This window comes from Capricornis sumatraensis, chromosome 23 (genome assembly GCF_032405125.1).
Source record: "Capricornis sumatraensis isolate serow.1 chromosome 23, serow.2, whole genome shotgun sequence".
Classification (NCBI taxonomy): Eukaryota; Metazoa; Chordata; class Mammalia; order Artiodactyla; family Bovidae; genus Capricornis; species Capricornis sumatraensis.
The window spans coordinates 20,138,988-20,165,580 of record NC_091091.1 but is presented as its reverse complement, the minus strand read 5'-3'; the positions used below and the strand labels follow the sequence as shown (position 1 = coordinate 20,165,580).

The 26,593-nt window shown below is 40.6% G+C and overlaps 1 protein-coding gene across 3 annotated transcripts in view; it reads left to right on the top strand.

Annotated features, from left to right (window-relative positions):
• HPSE2 (heparanase 2 (inactive)) overlaps positions 1-26,593 on the top strand; it is a 685,113-nt gene that overhangs the window by 530,119 nt on the left and 128,401 nt on the right. For all 3 annotated transcript variants that reach the window (XM_068961588.1, XM_068961587.1, XM_068961586.1), the window contains 2 exons: positions 3,696-3,802; positions 8,191-8,305. In XM_068961588.1, coding sequence (XP_068817689.1) covers positions 3,696-3,802; positions 8,191-8,305 — 222 coding nt within the window. The remainder of the gene's footprint in view (positions 1-3,695; positions 3,803-8,190; positions 8,306-26,593) is intronic.

The following is a 26,593-nucleotide window of genomic DNA, read 5'->3' as shown; positions in this document are numbered from 1 at the left end:
GTTTTCTTTAAAAAAAAAAATCAAAGTGGTAGGGAAAATAAAACTTTTTTTAAAAGTCAAAGCTATTTTTCTTTCTCACCTCTCCTCTTTCAATATAGCCACACAAAACAGTCCTAATGTCCTCAACCCCTGAAATGAGAGGGAGGAAGCTGGAGGGTTTCCCTTCATACCACCCTGCCCCTAGCAGGCCTAAAGATTCTGAGCAGCCACTGGCAACGTGCTGAGCTGTTCTGTGGGTGCTTCAAAGCTCCCTTGTCCACATGGGCCTAAGAGCTGAAGTCTGTGGGGGATAAAAAAAAACTGCTGAAAGGGAGCCAACCATTCAACTCCCCTCTTCCTTCACTTCAATAATCTCGGCATTTGGGCATTTGTACTTCTCCCTCCCCAGACAATGTGTTCCTTAAAATAACCTTCATTGGCACATCATTTTTCACCAGGAACTGTACCCTTGTTCTTTGCAGTCCTGCAATTTTCTCTCTTCCAGCACAGGGGGAATCATATTTACTCAGAAAACCGCAGTGTTGAACTATAGCCCTCAGTTTCTTAGAGTTTCACTTTCTAAGGGAATTTTGCAGCTGGTTCCATCTGTTTTTCCTGATTTTTTCCTCTCCTCTTCTGCCCATACTAATTTCCTCTCGAGGGCCAACCAGCACCCAACCTCAGTACCTCCCCCACACATTACTATGATAACCTCTTCTTGTCTCACGGTAGACACAATATTCATTAAGCCTCTCACCATGTCCCAAACAGTAAATGTTCAGAAAATCCTTGCTGACTCATATCAACTACTCCCAGAACCTCTAACACTGATACTTTCTAGGAATTTCTCTACCTTATAAAATTTCATATAACTGGCTTGGTTTTGTATCAGAGCACTGTCTCCCTGTGTTTTTTTGTTCATGTATTAATAGCTTCTCTAGAAAATGACAAGAATTGCTCCTGTGCTGAGTGGATAAACAAACTACTCTGAATGCTAATTACATTAATGTGAGCTATCCATGTAGATTTTAAATTCTAAATAGACCTTTCCCTGCTACTTAGCACACGTCTGGTCTATTACCTACCACCACAAACACATCCAAATAAAAGCAACCAAGTCTAATGTTAGACTGCCAATCACAATCTCATGCACTTTGGACAAAGAGAGTGATCTAGGTAACATTTGCTTTACTTTAAGAGCTTATCATTTGCCAGACACCTTTCCAAGTGTTTTACAAATATTAGGTCACTTAAATATTTTAAAAATGCACATTTATTATTTTAATTTTACAGCTAAGGAAATTAAGGCACAGCAAGGTCAACAGTGCGTCAATGATGAAACCAGGATTCACACCCAGGCAATGTGTGTGCAGACCATTAACTGCTAATCAATTCTACCTCACTAATTATAAGAAGTGTTAGATTGTCTCCTTCCAAATCTTCCTGCAAGTCAGAAGAGAATTGAAATGAACCTTATTTACAGAGTGTCTGTGTCCTTGATGAGTCCTGTGTACACAGCAATTTATAAATCCATCCATTTTCTGGAATCAAGTCCTCATTTAATGGAGCTTAACTAAAGTCCTTATATAAAGGTGCTAGAGGGATCTTTCCTGACCTTCATCTAAAACATCAACCTTCCTCTCCTTCCAAGGCACTTTCCGTCAGATTAATCAATTTTATTTCCCTCCTAGCACTTCCTATTTCTAAATTTATGTTTGGGTGTTTATTGTCAGTCTCTTCCCCTTGACTAAAATATGAGCTGATGAGAGCAGAGATTTGTGTTTCATTCACTGTTTGCCCCTAGAATTCTGCTTGGCATATAGTAGATGCTCAATAAATATTTACTGAATGAATGAATAAACCCATTTGATAATGCCTTCATGTTTTTGCATAGACAGTCTCAGCCCTTCTTTGGTAGTGATGGTGGTCTAGTTGCTAAGTTGTGTCCAACTCTTGCAACCCCATGGACTGCAGCCCACGAGGCTCCTCTGTCCATGGGATTTCTCAGTCAAGAATACTGGAGTGAGTTGTTATTTCCTTCTTCAGGGCATCTTCCCAACCCAGGGATCAAGGCTGGGTCTCTTACATTTTAAGCAGATTCTGTACTGCAGGCGGTCTCCTACAGTGCAGGCAGATTCTTTACCAACCAAACCACCAGGGAAGCCCAGTATAATTTTAAATATTCCCCTTAACTAATTTCACCTACTCCTGTGGCTTTTTTCTACCATCCCCAATATTTACCTCTAGCCAAGATCTTTATTTTTGAGATGACCAAATCTGCCTTTTTTGTCTCCTGTATTTATCATTTATGTTATTTTAATTTCCATAATCAAATTTACTCTTGACCTTTGGGGAATAGGAGCCAAGGGGACCTGCACAAGCATTACAAAATACTGATACATTTTGTATTTAGAAAGGACTTAGATTTCATCTCCTCCAAATACGTTACTTTATATGTTGGTGAAGAAATTGAAGTCCAAGATAATGATTCTCTAAGCATCTCATGGCCACTATGTGGTAGAACCCCAGATTTTCAGAATTTATTCCCCTTTCCACACCAGTTATCTACCTATTAGGGTCTACCTCTCCTATTGTTAATGATACTTATTACGCACTCAGCTCTATTGAGATACAATTCACATACCATGAGATTCACCCTTTAAAAGTTTGAAATTCAGTGGTTTTTAGTATATTCACAAAATTGTGAAACTGTCACTGTTTAATTTAATTTAATTTAATTTTTTTTTTACTATTTAATTTTAGAACATGTTCATTATCCTTCAGAGAAACCCCATACCTATTTGTAGTCACTCCCCATCTTCCCCCTTCATTCTTTTTCCCTTTTTCCAACCCTAGAAATCCATTAATCTACTTTCTGTCTCTATGGATTTGACTGTTCTGGACATTTCGTATAAATGAATATAATATGTGGCCTTTTGTGTCTGGTTTATTTCACTTAGCTTAATGATTTCAAGGTTCATCATCTTATACTATTTACCTTTTTGTTTTGTTTTGTTTAACAAAACCGCTTTTCTCTAACTGCCTTAATCATCTCTATCTCTGTCTTTGAACAAAATTTAAACTTTGAATATCCTAGAAGCCAAAGGCAAAAAAGAAAACCAGAAATATATTACTTAGTTCCAGTTAATCTTAAAGGAAACACAAAGTTTATCAAAAGCATGAATGTTTTAAGGGGAATCATTACTGTAGACCTTTACTTTCACAATAGGACTCTGTTTTCCAATCATTTAAGGTATTTTTCTTGCTTTCTTATTTATAGTATGTCCAGCTCTCCGTGGGTTAGGCACTCTGACCAGTGTCAAGAAGAGGGAGAGGACCACCTTCTTCTAGGTGCAAGGGGAAATTCTTGTCTAATCTTTAACAGCATTCCCGTTTGACCTCCACGATTAATTTTCATGGAAGGGTGTTGCAGTCAACTCATGTCCTGGAATATGCACTTGTTCTCCTGTCACAATGTCACTTGGGTTCACTTAGGAGAAAAAAAATGATCATTTCTTTGAGTGGACACGTATCAATATTAATGTGTGTATGTTTGTGTGCCAGCTATATGGGCTGTATCAACATGGGAAAAGCACAGATCATGACCACCTGGGAGCAGAGGATCAGGGGAACTTTAAGAGACTGTATGGTCCTTCTCATTTAGGAACAGTTTTTTAAAATCTCATTATTTCCTTCTGCTTTTGTTGTGTGAACAGGTGGTTAACACATACACCCCAGGAAAGAAGATTTGGCTTGAAGGTGTGGTGACCACCTCAGCTGGAGGCACAAACAATCTATCAGATTCCTATGCTGCAGGATTCTTGTGAGTAGAACTTGCAATTTCACTCCCAAGGGCACTGAGGAAAGGACAGTGAAACTGCTTATTATTCTGCCCTTTGGATGGGGTGGTGGTTCGTTTCCTACTGAAAATTCTTCATCCGTTTCTTTGTAAATGTGTTTAAACACTCATCAAACAGTGATTAGGGACTTGTCTAAATAATAAGATCTCAGGTACAGGCATTAGAGCAAGAATAATAATGGTAGTTATTAGTAATAAGATTAGTAATAAGTAGATAGTAATAAGAGTTTTATTTTATGTCTACAGTGCAAAATACAGTACAGACAGCATACATTTTTTTTCTTGTAATTTTCACTAGAGTCCTGGGAGATAGGTAAGAATAAAAGGGAGGTTTTGCCCTTTAGAAACTTAGACAACTGGAGGAATAGAGATGAGGGGTAAGAAAAGCTATCGGAGATAAGTTTCATCATCATGATTTTAACTGCATAGCGCTTACCATGTGCCAAGGGCATATTTAATAGTGATTTGTGCATATTTAATGACTTAACAACCAGTGTAGTAGATGCCCTTATTTTATAAGAACCCAGTGAGATAGATGTGATTATAAATTAATGGCAGAGCTTGGACTCAAGTTATAGCAGTCTGCTTCAGAGGCCTACCTTTTGCATTAAATTAGACCATCTCTCTTCCTTCCTTACATGGTCTGTCCACACAAGGGATAGACATGCAAAGGAATCAAGAATTTCTGACTGGGAGTATCAGGAAGGGCTTTGTGGAGGAAGAGGCAATTGAGTGGGACATAGAGAAATTTCTCTAATTCCTATAGGTGAAGGTTGTTACTGAGGGTCGTGGGGAGCACTCTAAGCTGAAGGAACATTATGAGGAGAAACAATTAGTGTGAGAAAGCCTCAGTATCTGCAGAGGTTAGTGAAGGTATGATTGTGCTAAGCCGCTTCATTTGTGTCTGACTCTTTGTGACCTTATGGGCCTTAGTCCACCAGGCTTCTCTGTCCATGGGATTCTCCAGGCAAGAATACTGGTATGAGTTGCTGTGCCCTTCTCCAGGGGATCTTCCCCACTGGGGATCGAACCCACACCTCTTATGTCTCCTGCATTGGCAGGTGGTTATTTACCACTAGTGGCACCTGGAAGCCCAAGGAACATTGTGAGGGGAAATGATTAGTGTGAGAAAGCCTCAGTATCTGCAGGGGTATGATTGTGCTAAGTTGCTTCAGTTGTTCTGACTCTTTGCGACCCCATGGACTAGAGCCCACCAGGCTCCTCTGCCCATGGGATTGTCCAAGCAAGACTACTGGAATAGATTGCCATGCCCTCCTCCAGGAGAGCTTCCTGATTCAGGGATCGAGCTCGAATCTCTAATGTCTCCTGCATTGGCAGGCAGGTTCTTCACCACTAATGCCACTTGGGAAGCCCAGGTATGATTAGGGACAGAGTTTTACCACCAAATCATAGAATACCTTGAAAACCAGGGATGCAATATGAGGCCTTATTCTGTACTCAGTGGCAAGCCATTGAAGATTACAGAGGAGGAGAGAGGTCCTACAGAGATCTGATCTGTATCGAAAACACTTGGCTTGATAGTTTGCCCCAGTTTGGAGAGGCAAGAGATAGGAAAATGAATTTGAAGGCTACTGCAGTCATCTGGAGAGCAACTTAAGCCAGAAGCACAAAGGCCTCTGCCTGGCCTGCTATTGTCATCAGGACCACAGACTGACCAAGTGACCTGCTTCTGGTCTAATCTAGTCTGTGGTCCTGGCTTTTCGTCTGAACAAGGTTCTCCTAAGAACTGCAGCTCTGCCCTCAGTTACACATTTCACTACTAACAGCCACTTCTAATTATACAGCTATAGTTCCTCTCCATTAAGGCAGCTTCAGGCTGGTCAAGCAAATATCTTTTAAGATGGAATCCTGGCAGATGCAGATGAAGATAATGAGTCAGTGTCTACATGATATGCCTGGGGTCTTCCAGCCCTGTGTCCTCACATGGAGCAGCACAGAGAGGTTGTTCAGTGTTGCTGAGGGTTTTCTTTCAAAAATATTCTCCTCAGCAGGTTTCACTATGACAGTCAGGTTGGCTGCTGGAGGCCCCTTGAATCAGAAGAATATGGAACTTTGCTTAGTGGTCTCAGAAGAACTCAGCTGCAGGGCCTGGCGAGTAGTCCATTTGTACTGTTTTCATGAACATTCTTCCCTTTAGAGAGTGATGTGAAATGAGAAAAAACACAGACCATCATGGAGAGAGCTAGAGAGAGACCTGCCTTTTCATTAGCATCAACTAAATATCCATAGATCTCCCCAGTCACTTTTGTGAACACAGATTAACATCGTTGTTTAGATTTTGGTGTAGTTCAGATGTTCCGTGCTTGGTTGACAGAGCAAATGAAAACCAGCTCATTCTGCTCCTGGTCTTCTCTCTTACCTTTTTATCATCCACTGGCTGTAAGCTCTACTGGCAGTACCCAGAAACATGCTCCTTGAGTCCAATTTTCCAAGGGGTATAAATTGCTTCCTGGAGAAAAAAAAATGTACAGCATTCTAGGAAGCTCCAGAAGGCTAGCAAGGAGTTGGAAAGAAGGCATTTTACAGCCCTTTTTCAATATATGGCATAACTATAAGCTTACCAGGACACATTCACATGCATGCATAAATTAGAATTCTCTGCTGCCAATATGCAAGGGTAGTTTTCCCAGTCAGGACTTTGAGGTTCTCTGATGCACTACCCTTGGCATACTGCTGTGTCTGCAGCACCTACTCATGTCTGTCATGTAATAGACATTCAATAGTGTTTTGTGGATAGAAGGTAATAGCTACGGAAGTATCCTTGGTGAGATGCGTCAATTATCTTGCCACTTTTCACTAATTAAGCATAAAAGGGCGACATGGAACACCATTTATTTCCCCTTCTCAGGAGACTTATTACAGAGGAAGATGAAGACAATTCCAGAGCTAACCATTCTATTCTGAAAAGCTATGGAGAAGCCGGGGCTCTGGCCATAGTCATTTGTTAATGCCCTAGACCTGGGATGTGCATACAGGATGTGGGTTTAAAGAGGAGAATGAATACTCTTCCCTCTCTCTTTAGAGTTCCTTCAAAAACTACCCATATACTGTAAGGAGAAAATCAAAAAGACTCAGATTTACTAGTTAGTGTTTATTTGTTGAAGATATATTCTTTATATTTCACTGTGCTAGGCTCTGTAGAGGTCACAAGTAGGAATTTGATAGCATTCTTGTAAATGTGTAGGTAGTTATTTACATACTCAGTCCTTTACAAACGACTTATGTCGTCTCACAGGCATTTTAAAAAATCTATTCTTAATGCTAAGAATAAGATCTAGCATTTACAGTTGATGAATTCATATGTTGGATGAAAAATAAATGAATGAACAAATGGGATTTTATCACATGTACAAATACAAGTATTTATATCTAGATGCCACTAGAGATACGGATTCACATATATGTGATTATGTATTTACTTATTATTTGCCTCTTCATTCATTCAGTAAGCCTGGGGATAGAGAAAGACAAACTTGTTTGTACATAGAAATACTTGTTATTTGTTAGAACCTACTGTATTTGTGCTATTTCATTGGCGAGAACACTGACTTAGGAGGCGTCAGCCCAGAATTCATGTTACAGTTCTACCACAGGTCAGCTAAAACTGTGTCTCAGAGTCTAAAGCAAAGCTAAACCTGTTCTCCTGATTTCACAGTGTGTCCAAATGAACAAAAAATAAGAAAGACAAGTAGCTTAGCCATGTGATATTCCAAAAGCATTTTCAGTTCCCTGGGTTACAATGTCCCAGTCTGAACAACAGCAACAAAATGGTTCTACTATATTTTTGTCAGATTTCTTTTTGGATTTATAAGTTTTGTCTTTGCATTTTACTGTGTTTGTGTGTGTGTTGTATGTGATTCATTATTAGTAGGTATTTGTTAGTTTTATCAGAATAAAATATAATTGTCAATGTGGAAAAGATTTGAAAATATTATAATAATATTCATTCATAATGTAAAAAGTAGCAGTGGTCTTTAGTATTAGAAAGGTCACTGGTTTGGAGCTCCATATTATTTCAGATTTGGGGAATCATAATTATGCATGATTTGTCCCTAGCATGTAAATGGTGATTCTCAGAATCCTAGAATCTAATTTTATCCAGATCAGTTTCAACTTAGACTGTTGAGCACCTATAGTGTTCCAGCAACTGTGATGGTTGTTGGGGGTACAAAGCTAAAACATGTCTATTCTTGATGAGCTCGTACCATCTAGGGAAAGATAGAGAACTAAGTAATTATCATTAAGTGGGCCAGCAGAGGGTATGAATAAGAGTTTTTAAATGTATTGATTTTAAATGTATTGATATGGTGTTTTTCCCCCTTGCTTTTCAGATGGTTGAACACTTTAGGAATGCTGGCCAATCAGGGCATTGATGTTGTGATTCGGCACTCGTTTTTTGACCATGGATACAATCACCTTGTGGACCAGAATTTTAACCCATTACCAGTAAGTGTAAGATCAAGATTCCCAACTCCTTTTCCATGTCCTTCAGTTATTTTGATCGTGCTCCAATCCCCACTGGGAGAATTTTTCTCCTTCTGCTACTCATTAATTTCACAAATTGGACAGAAGTATTTTTGACCCATTTTACAGACTTTTAGCTTTACCTCCCAGACATACCCCAATATATACTCACAGTGTATACACATGGGTTTATGTATATACACATTTATGTTTATATATATTTATATATTTACCACTATTATTTTAACAAACCTTGTGCAGTTGAGATTCCAAATCTACTTGTGGCCTGTTTGAACTCTGCGTAAGAGTGAATTTTTCCAGATTGTTTTCTTTTAATGCTAATAGGAGACATTAGTTAACGTCAGATGCAACATGTTGAAAGCAGATGGGAAAGCGTTGTCCAAGATCAGATACAGTAGAAACCCATCCCTCGGAGAGTGGCTTAAGTGCACTTACACTGGATGTTGATCCCTGTGTGATGAGGGGATTTGCCCAGGGTGTCACCTACTCTAGGAGAGCAGAGGAAAGCGGAGGCTGAAGAAGAATGGCAAGAGCAAAGAACTGGGTATGTCCAGTGACTTTATTGACTCATCAAAGAAATCCCACTTAGCCCAGAAAAGCTGTGCTTATCAAAAATATTATGTGAGTTCTCCTGCTTATAGACATCTTGGTCATGATAAAAGGTGAGTCCTCTCGTTAGCCCATAGAACGTCAGAGCTGGGGTTCCCCTTGGAGATGCTCCAGCTCCACCTCATGTAACGGAGGGACTGGTAGCTGGGTTGGGGGAGGGGTGTATAGTGCCAGCCCTAGCGCCTGCTCCTGTGTCCTGGCCCAGGAGTCTTCCTACAGAATTACTGCTGCCCTGGGGTCCACAGTAAACAAACCGAGCTGGGACCCAGTGAGCGTTCCTGCCCTTTGCTTCCCTCTGCCCATTTCCACCTTCTGTGTTCAACTCACCACCCTCACCCCAGCCCTTAACCAGGAAGCCTCCAAGCCCAGAACAAAGAACAGCTTGGCACCCAACAGCACCATTTCCGTGTCTCAAAAGAATCCCTCTAGTTAATGTACTAAGCAATTATTATATCTCTGATTGTACACAACTCCAATTAAGTCACAAATACTAAAGCTGACTGGCGCAGTTGCTTTTATGCACAAGGCCAGGATACCTCTCTCTTTCAGCGAGTGGGGGACTGGGGTATGGAGGGACAAAGAGGAAGTTTTCAGTTTGGAACCATAGGGGGTTCTGTTTGTTCATCGTTTGTTTTGAGCTCATAAACTTGTGGTGATGAAACAAAATAATGATTAGAAAAGCATCTATGAAATGTAAGCACTGAACAAATATAATGTCACACGAATGTAAATATTTATTGACCATCAGGCACTGGGGAGGAGACTAGTAGTAGATAACTGAATAAATAGTAAGAGGGGGTCAGTGAGGGCTTCTTTAGAGTGTGTACAAGGAAGTCTTCTCTGAGAAGGTGACACTTAAGCCAAGAGTCCACCGACAAGAAGGAGCCAGACATGCAGATTTTTGCAGCAGGGCTTTCAGGCAGGGGAAGGGGCTAGTACAAAGATTCCAAGGCAGGAACAGAGTTGGCATGTTTGAGGAAATATAAGAGTGCTAGAGTGCTGGGGGCCTGGCAAGGAACAGGGCGACTGGTTGGACATGGGGCCAGCTTGGGTCAGATCACACAGGGCTTTAAAAGCTAAAGGGAGTTTGACTTTTATTGTAAGTAATATAAAAAGCCACTGGAGGGTTTTCTGCAGGGAAGTAACATGATCTAACTTATATTCTTAAAAGATCACCCTGGTATAATTAATGCATCAAATGTTAGTTATATGTTTAAAAATGTGGATGTTTGCATGAGTGCTAAGTTGCTTCAGTCATGTCCAATTCTTTGTGACCCTATGGACCATAGCCCACCAGGCTCCTCTGTCAATGGGAATGGGTTGCTATGCCCTCCTCCAGAAGATCTTCCTGACCCAGGAATCAAACCTGTGTCTCCTGCATCTCCCGAAATGCAGGCAGATTCTTTACCACTGAGCCACCAGGGAACCCCAAAATGTGGATAATACTTAAAAATTTATAGGGCACTTTCATATACAGCGGGCTTCCCTGAGAGCTCAGTTGGTAAAGAATCCACCTGCAGTGCAGGAGACTCCAGTTCGATCCCTGGGTCAGGAAGATCTGCTAGAGAAAGAATAGGCTACCCACTCCAGTATTCTTGGGCTTCCCTTGTGGCTCAGCTGGTAAAGAATCTGCCTACAATGTGGGAGACCTGGGTTTGATCCCTGGGTTGGGACGATCCCCTGGAGAAAGGAAAGGCTACCCACTCCAGTATTCTGGCCTGGAGAATTCCGTGGTCTGTATTCCATGGGGTTGCAAAGAGTCAGAAACGACTGAGTGACTTTCACTTTCACTTTACTTTCATATACAGCACATCAGTAATACTCCAAACATTCTTTCTTTTCCTCTGTTCATCTTTTTTCCTGTCTTTCCTTCCTTCCTTTATTCCTTCCTTCATACATTCAAATCTCATTCACTCCCCTTGATCATGTACTATATACTGAATACCATTTCTGACAATGAGCCACGATGATAAACCAAAAAGACAAGGTCCTTGAATTCCTGGAGCTTATAGTCTAGTGAAGCATACTAAGAAGTGGAAAGTATATAAACACATAAATAAGATAACTGCTCTTGGACATAATTGCTCTAAAGTGAGCCAAATGACATAAGTGTGCCTTGATTTTGCTGAAGAGACACTAGGGTTCTTTGAAGTTGTTTAGTGACTTATCCAAGGTCAGACAAGTAGTAAGAGCTGGAACTCAAAATTTTTCAGTTCAAAATGTTATTTACTTTTCAACATGCCACACTATTTCTAGCAGTACTCTTTGGTGTCTGAGATGTGGTCTGAGCCACTGTTTGTCTCAGAATTGGGTTTAGAGTTAGGAATAGGCATCTGGAGAGAAGAAAACCTATGGTCTTTGGGTGACTAGACAGTCTTGAGTTCCAGAGCTGGACAAACCTGGATTGCATATCAAATCTCTCTGTACCTTTGCATGGCCAGCTGTAGGTTAAAGATGCAAGATCTCATGATTTTGTTCTCCCCAAATGAGAGATGATATAGGTGACTTTCTTTAAAAGCTTACCGTGAGACACCTTGATTGATAGGTAGTAACGGCACAGAGGTTCTTTGGAAGCTAAAACAAGTCCTATTGATTTAGCACAAAGGCTCAAGTGATCTGAGCAGCTGTATTTCTGGAAACACCAAGTTCTAATAAAGAAATTGTATGTAAAAGCACTTTAAAAGGTAGCAGGCTTTCTTTTTATCTTTCTTTGGGCTAATGAATTCTGCACCTTATAAGCAGAGAACTTGGCAGCTGGGAGAGTGTGTCCTAAGTCTCCTGGAAAGAATTTACTAGGCTAGACCAGGGCACCAATCTGAAAGACCTTGCCAGCCGGCCCCTGGGATGTGTAATGGAGACACCTAGAAATCATACTGGTTGCCACTTCAGAGATTTGTACAGTTGAGGTCCAAACACTGCTGATAAAAACTTTGGATTTTACATTGTGATTAAATCTTCAAGAGTGTTAAGAGTTTGTGTGTGTTAGTTGCTCAGTTGTGTCCAACTCTTTGCGACCTCACGAACTATAGCCTGCCAGGCTTCTCTGTCCATGGAATTCTCCAGGCAAGAACACTGGAGTGGATTGCTATTCCCGTCTTCAGAGTTAAGAGTTTAGGGCATTAGTAAGTTGTTTTTTGGTTGCCTCCCAGAAAAATCAGTATTTTCTATTCCAGTTCCTTCAAATTCAGCATTTCAGGAAACGATCTTATTTGAAAATACTACTTTTTCCTGTTGTTGTTGTTATAGGGTCTTAGCCTAATGGCTTCCCAACTCATATACCATATTACTACTCCACTAACCCAGTCAGCTGAGTATGTAGGATTCCAATCCAGTGGCAAAGCCAGTCCAATCTAAAGGAAGAGAGAATATTGATGGTAGCTCTTTAAAAAAAAACAAAACAACTTATTTTGAGAAAAGATCATTTTCCACTACAGCCCATGTTCTTTCTGGCTGTTCCTCTAGAGAAGTGCCAACTCTCCTCCTGTTATGAGATTTTCCTTCTCCTGGGAAGAGGAGAACATTCAGTCCAGCAGTGCTTCATCACTCGACTCCCACCCCTTTCCCCTGACCCCTTGCTATTGGGAAAGAGGGAACGTGTGAGTCTCCACAGCCTGTCGACTAGTCATGGGCTCCCTTGGGAATAAGGGATGTTTGTGCAGAAGAGCTCTGCACATTCAGTGGACATAGTCCAGACCCCACCAGCCGTGGGCATTTCTCCTAAGCAAGGGTTTTGGAATTTAGCTTGCTGTTTTGTTTAAGAGCTTGATTTACAGAGCTTTCAGGGAAAGGAATGGTGAATTACTAGTCAACATCTTCTTAACTCTCACACTGACCTAGCAGATATAATTCAATTCAAGAAAGCATTGACACTTGAGATGTGTCTGGCTCTAGGCTAGGTATTCTGGGGACATGCAGATAAATAAGATTCAGTTCCCTCATCTGTAGAACTAACAATCTGGTGTGTGTTTGTACTTGAGGGATTATAATTTAGTCCTTTACTTAGAATGAAATAGAAAGTAATTCTCATCGGACAGCCTTTTCTATACTGAGTATAGTGGTAGGGATATTTACATTTACTAACAACATTCTTTTTTGCTGACTATCCCTTATGAACAACAATAAACATTCACTTCAGCCCAGTACACACTTATTGAACCCTTGCTATGTATGTTGTTCTAGAATACAGTCAGTAGTCATGGATTCGTTTATAACTCGCTAATCTATGATGGGATTGAACCTATAGCTGTGGTTCCCATAGCAACATGGCTATTGGAAAGAAACTCTGCATCTTAATGTTATCTACATAGCTCCATTAGGGATGAGAACCTTGCTGCTCTATCCTTGTTTCCCTTTGAAACATTAAGACACTGTTCTTTATGCACTGCACAACCATGATGTGGACACAGGATCAGCTTAACCCTGTCCCTTCCCTGAGGAAGACCATCCAGTTATAGACCCACGTCCCGCTGATGCCGGATGTTGCACAACACTGCCTAATGAGGAGGCCTCAGGGGAAGCGGCAGGAAGGAGCCTAGCGCTCTGACAAGATTCGCAGGATCTAGTCCTAGCTCTGCCATCCGTTAGATGTGTATCTCTGGATTTTAGTTTTCTTCATCACTCAAATTGCAATCAAAATGTCTCCTCCATCTGCCTCCAAAAGACATTGTTATAATCCTTGTGAGAACTAGATATGACAATAGGATTCCAATTTCGTATATACATATACCCATAGAAAACTACTGCAAGGGGCTACATCTACATGTCAAAGTGGTTTTATTTGGGCCATGGGGTTACAGTTTACATTTTCTTCTTTGTGGATTTTTATGAAAATTCCTGCAATCAGCATTATTGCTTTCATAACCTGAGCAAAATAAAGGCTATTTTAAAAAGAAAAAATAGAGCAAAAGAATTAGGTGCCTTATTACACTTGTGCTGTATGCTTGATACAGTGCTAGACACTGGAGAGTATCCCTGCCTTCAAGGAGCTTACAGTGGATAGGATTGGTCAGCAGGGACAGTGGCTGAAGTGCTTTAGCAGGACAGGAGAAGGATAGAAGCCTGCCTGGATAAAGGACAGGCATGGGGCATCAAGGAAGGCTTCCTGGAGGAGACAATGCCTGAGCTGGCTCTTGAAGGAGAGGAGCAAGTTAGCCCTAGGAAGAGAAGTTTGGGATCTGGGGAGAATCTTCCAGAGGCAATAATATGTACAAAGGGTCAGAGGCATTAATTTTCCAGACAGTCATGGTCAATGGTTTATGAAAAATTACTTAGGAAAGCTTTTCCCATTGGTGTCCATTGGCCACACAGGGTGTGTAAAAATTAAGGAATTTTAAAATTACGAATCTGGAGGTGGTGGGGCAAAGGTGTTAAAAAACCTTGCCAAACCGGCCTGTGACCTATTTGTTGGCATAGCTTTGTTTCTCTTTCTTTTCTTTCCCGTGGGAGCCATCAGGAAGATGAAAGAAGCATAGTACCTGTTTAGGGGTAGCTGTGATGTGAAACCCAATCCTCTCATCGGAGGCCCTGACAAAGACTTCTCCATGTGCAACCTCCCTTTGTGGGAACCTGCGGCTGCTGAGAGAAGGGCACCCTCAGCTGCAGGATCAATCACTGGGACTTGGGCCGGTTCCACGTCAGTGGCTGCAGTCCCGGGGCTGCATGCCCAGTGGGCACGACTTGCTTCTTTCCTCTTCTGTGCCTCTGAACTCTGGCCTCTCAGACCAGAGCCTGCGCCTGCACCGTGTGACCCGGCACGCAGCTCTCTTTTGCCCCCGATACTTTAAGGAGAAGCCCATCTCATTTTTAACTACCCGTCCTCATCCGTTGCTTATTTATTAATCCAAATGGTATGAATGGGATGTCAGCAACCCATGTCAGCAGTTGAACAGCTCACCCTGGTAGAAGCTGCCGTAGGAAGAAGAAAGAGCTCTGCAACCTGGAGTCAAAAGATGCAGGCTCCAGGGCATCACCAGGGTCTTCCAGTTGCCTGAGTTTGCATTTCCTGCTTTGTAAGATGGGGCTAATGTGCTGAAGTCACGAAGTGGGAATATCTGAATGTAGTGCTTAAAAATATTGATTTTGGAAACTGACCTGAGTTTCAGACCCAGATCTACCATTTACTACTGTGTCCCTGGGCGGATTACTTAGCCTCAACAATCATCCATTTCCCTTCATAAAAGGGAGACAATAAATAGTATCTATCTCAGGGCACTGTTGGAAAGGGTTGAATGAACCAATGCATAAGTATCTTTCACCACCTAGAAAGTACTCAACAAATGTCAGCTGCTATTAATATTTTATAAAGTAATTTGTAAAATGTAAAATTCTGTAAGTTGGTAATAATCATTAATAACTTGAATATAACTGTGGCAAGATAATATACAGTTGAATACTCATACAAATATCTGAAAATCAAGTAACAATAGCCAAAGTATGAAAAGTAGATTTTTGGGGGGTAAAAATTAAGTGATGAGAAAATTAGAAGAGGAAAGCTCTGATTCCTGTACTTGAAAGGAATTGATTGCAAATGGTTAAAAACAAACTAAAAATTGCATTTTATTTTCCTCCAGAGAAGATGCTGCCAACCTTTCCCAATGAAGGCAATTAAGGCAGTAGCCTCACTGCAACACTAGCTCTAACACCTTCATCTGGTATTTATAAATGGCCCAATAAGCCCTGGAGACCGTGGTATGTCACATCAAAGCGCTAATGACAGCACATGATGTGAAGCACTGAGAAGCAACAATTGAAAATCTCACTCTGCCATCAACCATTTATATTCCTCCCAGATTGCAATACTGAGGGATTACAGGTACAGCAAGTTGTGCCGCAACCTAAATAAATGAGGGAGAGGGAGAACAAGCAATTACAGCCCCACAGTGTTGGAGCTTAGCAACAGAGCGCACCACCCCCAAAGCAACCTTCAGAAGATGGAGGAGCATGACCAGCCCTGGAAATGAGAAAAGCTGCACCTCACCCAGCTTCATCAGTTCACCTGAAATGCTGGAATGTTACCCAAAAATAATCTGACTAGAAAGCAAGGAAGGGAGAGAGGGAAGAAGAAAAACAAAGATAGGAGAGGAAAAGTGGAATGTCTTCTGGTAGGTTGTAAATGTCTTTTGCCAGTGGCATAACATGACAAACGAGGTTTTTCATATTTGCAGACATCAAAGGCACAGTGGTGTCTGGTTATGACATTAGGAATAGGAATCTGATAAAAGTCACCATGAGAGCCAAACATAATACATTGGTTTTTCTAGCTCAGTTAATGGGATTCATTTTTGTTTGTTTAAATAAAATCTGAAATGTTTAAAAATAGGAATAGAATATTGTTTTTAATTCTTATTTGAATACACTACTGTATTTACGTATGTGTGTGTTAGTCGCTCAGTCATTTCCGACTCTCTGCAACCCCACAAACTATAACCCACCAGGCTCCTCTGGCCATGGAATTCTCCAGGCAAGAATACTGGAGTGGGTAGCCGTTTTCTTCTCCAGGGGATCTTCCCAACCCAGAGTTCAAAGCCAGGTCTCCCACATTGCAGGCAGATTTTTCACCTTCTGAGCCACCAGGGAAGCCAAAATCTTAGCAGTCATTAGGTACCTTACTCACTAACTTTCAACTATTACCAATCTGTTCATTTCATCTCTGATCTGGTTTTAAGCACTGAAAAGACTGAATAGAACATATCATTTTGACTGACTCTGAACTTGACTTGAGCAGACCTATCTTCTACTCCAAATTCACTGCCTTTATCTTAATCTCAAAATCTTGGCAGCTTTTCTTCATTAGAACAGTGATTCTTAAGCCTATGCTCGTTATAGTAACCTGTGTGCATGCACGAATGCATGCTCAGTCATGTCTGACTCTCTGCAACCCCATGGACTATGGTCCGCCAGGCTCCTTTGCCAATGGGGTTTCCCAGGCAAGAATACTGGAATGAGTTGCCATTTCCTCCACTAGGGGATCTTTCTGATCCAGGAATCAAACCCGCGTCCCCGGTCACCTGCATTGACAGGTGGATTCTTTACCACCATGCCACATGGGAAGCCCTATAGTAATCTATAGGGCTTAAAAAAAAAAAAACCTAAGCCATCCCCAAGGATTCTGATCCAGTTGGTCTATAGAGGAGGGCAGATGTTTGTATTAAGCTCCCCCCTGATTCTAATATGCAGTGAGAATTGAGAACCACTGAATTAGAGTGTGCCATTTACCCTGATTAAATTAGAAATTACCGTTTCCTTTTCTTGTACTCTTGTGTACCCAACTTGCACTTCAACAATCAAAACAGCAAAAATATTTTTATAACTTTATTGATTTATTTGACTGTGCGGGGTCTTCCTTGCTGGGCAGGCTTTTCTCTAGTTGCAACGAGCAGGGGTACTCTCTAGTTGCAGTGCCCAGGCTTCTCATTGCAGTGGCTTCTCTCGCTGGAGAGCACAGGCTCTGGAGTGCTGGGGCTTCAGTAGTTGCAGCTCCTGGGCTCCAAAGCACAGGCGCAGTAGCTGCGGCGCACAGGCTTAGTTGCCCCGTGGCATTAGGGATCTTCCCGGATCAGGGATCGAACCCATGTTTTCTGCATTGGCGGGTGGATTCTCTACCAGTGAGTCATGAGGGAAGCCTAAAATATTAGCAGAATTTTTAATTCACTTGCCAAGTATTTATTGAATGTCTATTATGTGTCAGACAGTTTTCTAGTTTCTGAGGAGATAGAGGTAAAGGAGAAAGACAAGCTCCCTGCCCCCATTGGAGATTACAGTCTGGCAGGGAGACTAAAAATAAACAAGTAAACTAACACTAAAATAATTAATACAATGTTCAGAATGGTGTGTAGGAAGCAGACAGGCTGTGAAGTTGAAGAATAATGAGGAGAGGATACCTCTTAAGAAAGTGTGACTGAGGAAGTGTGCACTGAGGAAGCAGCTGTTGGAGAAGCTGGTAGAAGAGCAGTGTTCCCGCAGAGTGAGCAGCGCCTGCAAAGGCTGAGGAAGGGAGAGGCTCCATCACACCATGGCCAGGCAGCCGGCACACTGCTGGGCGCAATTTATCTCAAGCTCCCCACACCTGATTCCCAACCCTACCTGCGTCATCACCACTTGGCAAACCACTTTGCTTCCTGTCTCTTCCTGTGAATAGTGGTATCCCATTGCCTGCCACTATGTCTAGGGTCCTCGACCTAGCCTGTTCCCTACTCCATTTCCCTGTCACCAACCTGGCCATTTTCATGTGCACCCTCTGCCACCTCTCAGCAGGATTTGAAATAAGAATAGCAGAATAACAATACTTGTGGAAGCTAGTGGTGAACATTTGGGAGTTTGTCATACAATTCCGCTTTTGTGTGTGTGTTTAAAAATTTCGATGATATTTTAAATGTCTTCATGCTAGGGTGTTGTGAAAAACAATAAAGTAAAGCACAGCTTTAATTGCTCTGGGACATAAAAAATAAAGTCAGACTCTTTCTTTCCATGTTTACAGTCTCTTTGGGATGACAAAACATAGAGCCTTTGAGAGAAAGCTAATAGCTGATGCACTAAGGTCTGTCTTGCTCGCTCAGTATCTCCAGAGCCAGACCTCCACATGGGAGATATTACTGTTGGCTGGAAAGAAAGCGCTAGAGGGGAGAATCAGGGAAGGCTTGTACAACAAGATGTCATTAGTGGACATTTGTAAGATTAGTATCCAAAAGATACATGTTTCAAGCAAAGCTTCTTGCCCATATGGCACCCTCTGCTGAGACAGTGAGAAGGAAGGGGTGCCTTCAAATGGATGGAAGACCAGGTGTTCCAGATCTGATCTCAGGTTCTGCCACCAGCTCATTCATCCCAGGGTGCTGGGCACTCTAGGTTCATTGCAAATGTGGGTGTTGAACTCGACCATCTGAGGTCCCCTTCAGCTCTGATGTTTTCTGATTCATTGTCAAGATTTCTATACCAAGATCTTCAGACTTACCTCCCAGCTGAACTGATACTAATAAAACCTTTTAAAATAAAGCTAAACCACACTGTTTTACTTTGAAATCATACAAGGAGTCAGTCCTCTTTTTTTTTAGGCTCTTGTAACCCCATTATCACTTTTGTTATTAGAATTGTTTGGATACATCTAATTTCCTCTCTCTGACTGAAAGCTCCTTGAAAACATAGGCCATCTCTTATATCTTTAAATCTCCCACAATGCCCTGCTCATAGTCAGTCCTTACTGAATTCTAAAGATGCTAAGTGACTGGGGAATCTGGGGACTTCAGTGCACTGCTCAGTTAATGGAAATATGGAAGCAAGCATTTGTTGTCAGGTGTTACATGCACACTGTGTACAGGGAGATAGTCAGCTTGGTCCTTAAGAGCTTGGGCTCTGGAGCCAGATCTGGACGTTAATCCGTTTCCACTGTCTACTTGCTATGTCCCATTGGGAAGATTCCTTCATCTTCCATCATCTGTATAATGAGGATACCAATGGTTCATACATCTCAGGGTTCTTGTGAATGCGTAAGATAGTACCTGACAGTAAGTGTGTAAAAATGTGACCATCATTACCTATTCTAAATATATGAAAATGATTTCTTGGACATAAATTATAGAAATATTTTCTTAGGTCAGTCTCCTAAGGCAAAAGAAATAAAAATAAGCAAATGGGACTTAATAAAACTATTTTTATTTCACTGTTGAGTTGTAAGTGTTCTGATAATACAGATCTCTTATTGGATATGTGATTTGCAAACATGTTCTCCAATTCTGTGTGTTAGCTTTTTGTTCTCTTGACCGTGTCTTTTAAGCACAGAAGTTTCTAATTCTGATAAAATCCAACTTGTTTGTTTTTCTTTTTCTCATCTGTGCTTTTGGTGTCTGATCAAATTTTCATTCTGTGTTTTATTCTAAGGGTTTTATAGTTAGCTCTTACATATAGATCTCTGATCCATTTTGAGTTAATTTTTTTATATGATGTGAGATAGTGATTCAGTTTCATTCTTTTGCACATGGTTTTTCTCATTGAATTGTCTTGGGACCCTTGTTGAAAATTAGTTGACCATAAATGTAAGGGCTTTTTTCCCCTGTACTTTCAATTCTGTTCAATTAATCTAAATGTCTGTCTTTATGCCAGTACCGCACTATCTTGATTACTGCAGCTTTGTAGTAAATTTTGAAATTGAGAAGTCTGAGTTCCATAAAGAAAACATTTTTCAGTTTCAAAATTATCTTAGCAACTACTTTCAGTTTTGAGCATCGTGTCAGGTGCTCACAGCTCAACCAAGTGAACTTGAGTGGTTCACCCAAAGCCCCACATTGGGTGGCAAGGTCATCATTACTGACATCACCTATCTCGGCTTTAGGAAATCCTTGGCTCAGTAACCTCAGCCACATTGTCTTTAGGTTGGAGTCACAGGGTTCACTGTCCCATTGTCATGATAATATCCCTTTCCTCACATTCCTGGGGAGAGTGAATGAATGAACAATAGTTCAAACTATAGTTTTGGTGGCTTATCTCAATCCTACCTCTCACTGCTCAGCTTCTAAATATGAATTTAACTTTTGTTTATTAATAGGCAGGACACTAAGGGACCCTTACTTCCCAACCTCACCCACTATTTGGGTGAGAGCACTCACCACCAGACCCTAGGAAAACTTCTTATATCCCTGAACCTAGTCTGCAAAGCCTTTGTCCCTCCTCTTACATAAAATCATGCCACTGTCTACATCCCATCCTTATCACTGTAGCTGTCAAGAACTGTGAAGGGCCTGAGATTTTTACCTACTTGCAACCTACTATGTCCACTTTTGCTGCTTCACAAATGTAAGCAGAAAACACAAGACTCCCGGGTCAGCAGCAAGAGATTATATACTCATACACAGCAAACATCAAGAACATTAGTATATTTGCATTGATTCTCCTGGCCACTAGGCTCCACAGGGGCAATGCAATGGGCCCAAATGTATGTTCCCTATGCAGTGGGTTTGAGCTGAGGAATTCAGGACCAAGGACCAAGCACTTTTTGAACAAGCAGAAAATATTGTAGCAAGCAGTACATAAGCCAATCTTCCTCCACACCGAAGCGTGTATGGTAGTTATATACTGTGGTCATGTTGACCCACTTTGTTGCTTGTGTGAGTAACTGCATAAACTGCTCTTTATTTGAATACAGATAAGCCTTATAGACTAGCACACTCACCAAGATCATGCAGGAAGAGTCAGAACTGGTGGCCACCAGTTGATGGCCTCTCCCAACAGTCCACCCCTTGGCCCTGTATATTTTTGGATGAACTCCAAATTTATATCCCAGTGTGACACTCTGAGAGTCACTCTGGTTAATCTGACTGACAGAAGTCTGGGACCAGATTTGTTCAATTTATCTCATATAATATGATGGTTAATTTTATGTGTTAGGTTGGTTTAGTCAAACATTATTTTAGATATTTCAGTGAAGGTATTTTTAGATGAGGTTAACATTTAAATCAGTAAACTTTAAATAAAGCAGATTATCCTCCATAATGTGGGTGGGCTGTATCCAATCAGTGGAAGGCCTTAATAGAAATAAAACTGACTTCTCCTGAGCAAGAATGAATTCTGCCAGCAGACTGCCTTCAGACTAACCACAGCATGACTCTTCCCTAGGTCTTCAGTCTGCTGGCCTATCCAACAGATTTTAGACTCGCCAGCTCCCATAGTCATGAGTCAATTACTTAAAATCAATCTTTCAGATAGATAGATAGACATAGAGGGAAAGATACACACATAACATCGTAATGGTTATTGGTTCTGTTTCTCTAGAGAACTATTACACATAGAGCATTTAACTAGTTACTATCAGAGGGACCTTTGAATCAGTAAAATACTGACAGTATTGTATTACAATTCACTCATTCATCTTTTTTCCTTTTCCTCTCTCAGAAGAGGGAGAAACATTTGTGTTGAAAGAGATTGTGAAACTTTGGGTACAGAGACTTTATTTTAGTAACCTCTCTATTCCTCAAACATAGTACACACTCAATAGAGGCTTGTTGAGTGAGAGGGACTGGGTGTGTCAGTACCTGACTGGCATTCTTCTATTGCCTATGGTTGCCTTCCTGAACATCTCCATCCAGCGAAAATGCCTAGCTATCTTTCAAGCTGCATATCACAGATAAAGTTTCACAAAGCTTTTCTTGAATTCTTCTAAATGAATGTTTTCTCTCTTGCTTCTAAATTTCATTAACATTTTATCTGTATTTACTTTATGCATTTTGTAGGTATTACATTGTCTAGAAATATTCATAGTCATTTGAAATCTTGTCCTATTTCCCTCCCAGAATATAAATTACTTGAGAGAAGTATACTGATATACTGATACTTACATCTCCTCTAGCACCTAGTACACAATCGGTACCTAATAAACAGTCAAAAATTGTCTGCCGATTTAGGCTGTCTCAAACCAGAATAGGGAATCCCTGTTGCAAATATGCTACTCATCCACATCTGGTGTTAAAGGTGTTTCTGATTATTAGTTAGCAGTTCAGTTTCCCTTTTGGAAACATGGCCCTTTCGCTAATGATCACTTTAACTACCACACATCTCTGTAATGACTGGTTGCTTTTAAAATGAGCCACTAACTAGATGTTTATAGAGATCATACATGTGAAAGACCTGTGAAGAGAATACTCAAAAGGTTCGGAGACTCAATAGCATGGGTGTTGAATTTTTCTGGAAATCCTAGTTCATGTGTCTCGCTATCATCTTCATCTTCTAATCTACCATGAAATGAGAATCTGCTGTATGCCAAGAACTAGGTCATTTCATACCATGTTTTTTAATCTTTAAAACAACTGGAATTTTCTTTGTTACTTTTTAATTTTAGATTTATTTTTATCAAAGTAACATCAGTTTATAACGTTTTATGTTTCATGAGTACTCCGTCATATTTCTACTTCTGTACGCCATGCAGTGTGCTTGCCACCAGAGAACTAGAAATACCATCTTTCGTCTGCTATTGAGAAAATGGAGACCTAAGGACTTTAGGTAATTTACCAGAGGTCACTCAAAGCTGACCTAATCTTCATTGTATCTTCCAGTATTGGAGACATAGTCATGTCACCTTCTTCAAAAATCTTTGTTAGATTCCCATTGCCCTCTGCCCTCAAGGATTCTTGTGATCTGGACTTGCCCTCAGTTTCTAGTCCTATTTTTGAACCAGTTACTCCCAGATTAATATCCCCAGTAGGAATCTCTCACTCTGGTTCTCCAGTAGTACCGTAATCATGTTGTATCTGGTTCTTCAATACTGTCTATCATAGTTGTAAATACAGGTCAGTCTCTCCTTTTAAACAATTAGCAAATTTAAGGCAGAGAATATTATGACTTATTGTGCTTACCACATAATAATGCATACGGAAAGATCTTTAAATTGGCTGCGTTAAATTGAAATGAGGTTGAATTTTGGGTGACTAAGCCATTAGAACCCACACCCCATTTTGAGGAAAAATTGCAACCACTGCCTAAAGGGAACTGACTATAAATTCTCTAATCATTCGCTATACTGTAAGATGCCAACCATTCAGGCAGTTGTGTATCAACTACAATGTGGACAGAATGGATCTGATATATTTAGGACTACTTTCTTTTGCTAGCTCTGAAGAGAATGGATGCCATGGTGCCATATTAACTCCACTAAGACTTAGGAGGGGATTTGGAGGGTGAGAGAGAGATAGCTTGCCAAATGAAATGTCTTAGAAACACCAATTTAATGACTTACATATAAATTAATCATAAACATGTGGATTAAATTTCCCCAGAAAAGGCATGTTTTGGCTCTCTGTGGACCGCAAATGATTGAAAAATGGTTGGAGGTATTTCCTGAGCCCAAAAATGAAGAGAGCGCAGGTCTATTATACTTTTTAACTATGAATATTAGTGCAATAGATAAATTATCCAGGGGGTCTGGGGAAGCTAGAAATATGCACAGGAAATAAGAAAATGAGATTCAGCTTGAAAGTATGCTCCAGGTACATCTGGGGCAAAATAATCAGAAACAGAGAGATTTTGTTTGAGGGAGAACCCAATAAAGTTATAGAAACTACCAGACATTCAGGATAATTTCTACTTGGCATGACCCATGTGATAGAAAGTAGGTCATTCTTATTCCTGAACATGTAAGACAGAAGGCCCTGGACTATGGTATATGAAACAGCACTCATTGCCCACAGAATGTAGACAAGCCTTTGCTTTTGGTTACATCAAGATTTACCTGGAAGAAGAAAGATTTGGCTAAAATTGGACTAACTTTCACAAATAACTCAAGGAAACAAATGATCAAAATCAAAATTAATCTTTAGAGCATAGAGTCCAGAGGCAAGATAGAGTCTGAGATCCAAAACAAGAGAAACTGAAGCTCAAGTTCAAGTGAGATATCTTCACGAGGAAAAGACATAATCTTTTTTGATGCCATAAACACTTTATGGACCATCAACAGGAGACCTTCCTAGAAGTGTTTATCCTTATCATTTGAAAACACTTTTGGAGAGAGTAGATATCTAAATAGGCCAAACTAAAGTCCAGTCATTATAGGCAAGTTCTGACCTTGGAAACTGGGCCGTGCAGTGTTATATAGGTACATTGAAGTGAAAACCAAATGCTCTAATGACAAGGAAATACAAAGAGGTTTTCTTCAAGTCTGGAAAAGAGAATTGAACAATCTGTTGCTTTCCAGGAGGCAGGATATCTTGATCTTATAAAAGTCTCTGATCAATGATAATTATAATCTACATTTGTACCATGCGTTGCTATTTACCTGGTGTTTCTTATACATTGTCCCATAATCTTCTCAATAACCACCAGACAATATGACTATTTCATTTTTACCAATAAGAAACTGAAGCACAGAAATGACAATTTGCTAGCTACAGGCAGTGTCAGGGACTGAAGACTGGTTCTTCTCAGCCTTAATTCAGTATTCTTTTTGTACCTAGGTAATTCCTTACTGTATCAGTATAACTCTGTATGGAAGATTACTATAGCTTGTTGAAAGTTTCTTTATATAGTTTAAATTTCTTGGTGGAATTGATTGGATAGTCTAAGTGTTTTACTGTACTAACTCATGTAATACTCTAACACTATGAGGTAGTCCTTATTATTACCCTTATTTTAAAGATAGAGAAACAGGTGCAGAGAAATTAAGCAACTTGTCCACTGTTTAGTAAGTAGAGCAGCTGAAATTCAAATCTAGACAATCTGACACAAGGACTTACTCTCTTACCATTCTCATTTTCCCCAGTGAGGAGAAATCCATAACAAAATGAAGTCGGCATCTAATTCTGGGTATATCAATCCTGAAGTACAGATTTCAATTAACTGCATGGTTCTGTACTGGAGAAAAGCTAATGTGATGTGTCTATCAGCAGATGACATTGTGACCCCAGCCAGACATGTAACTCTAGTCTCAGCTACTATTGTAACTGCTAAATCCTAGCAGAGAGAGAATTCCACAGTATAACAATAAGGAGTGACATTTAAGTAGTACAATATTTAAATAATATGACCCTGGAAATATAATCAGAGATTCCCGTTGGCAGGATGGTGCTTTTTCCTTCTTGGTGGGGAGCAATGGAGTTCCCTTTTGTGATTAGGAGAAAAGGGGACAGGCTTTGGGGTTTGATGTTGAGATGCACAAATGCCCTTGCCTTACTCTCTTATTTTTCTTTTCTTGTCCTATTGAGAAGTAGTGACCAGGGGACTTGAACCCAATGGCTGACCCACTAATTCAGCTCCTCTTTGTTTAAATATGCCAGCTTAATGGAGACAAGGCAAGGAAAATCATGAACATCTGGATAGCTGACTCACAGCTGCCAGGAGGCGTTTTCCTAACAGGCTGACTAAAGTCTGCAGTAATTCTATAAGGGGTTTAAGTAAAAGATGAGGATTCAAAGGGAATGAGAAGACCCATTCCAATCAAGGCTGAGAATAAAAGTGTAGTATTATCAAGCAGTGACGTGCAGCAGTGTGGAATGAGTGTGAAGGGAATATAGACAACTTGCAACAGCTGGTAGGCAGACTTATCTGGATGACTCCAAGTCATATGTGGGTTGAAAGTCTTGAGGAAAGTAGGTGAAAGAAGGGCACTTACAGGTGATATGCCGACTGTCTTCTGACATCGGAAAGACTGTCCTGTAGGAGAGTTTAGATTTCTTCTATAAGGCATAGATTTCCTGCAGTGCACAGAACTGCATCCCTGTGTGGAAACTCCCTGCTAGGATTTCAACTCCTGCCAGAAGTGATGAACCAGGAACTGAAGCCCAAGTCTGACCCCAGAGCACTTCGCCTTTTCTCTTACTTAATTTTTATTTTATCTTAGAGCAAAGAGTCAGACACCCTAGGCAACTAAACAACAACAACAATGGTTGATTTACAATGTTGTGTTTGTTACAAGTGTACAGGAAAGTGATTCAGTTATACATACACATGTATCTATTCTTTTTCAGATTCTTTTCCCATTTAGTCTATTATAGGATACAGAGTAGCATTCCCTGTGCTATACGTCCTTGTTGGTTATTTTATATACAGTAGTGTCTATATGTTAATCCCAAACTCCTTCCTGGCCTGAGAACTAGGGGGTGAACACGGGGTCTCTTTTCTGTGACCTAAGCAACTTCCTAACACAGGTCTCTTTGCCACCAAACCTTC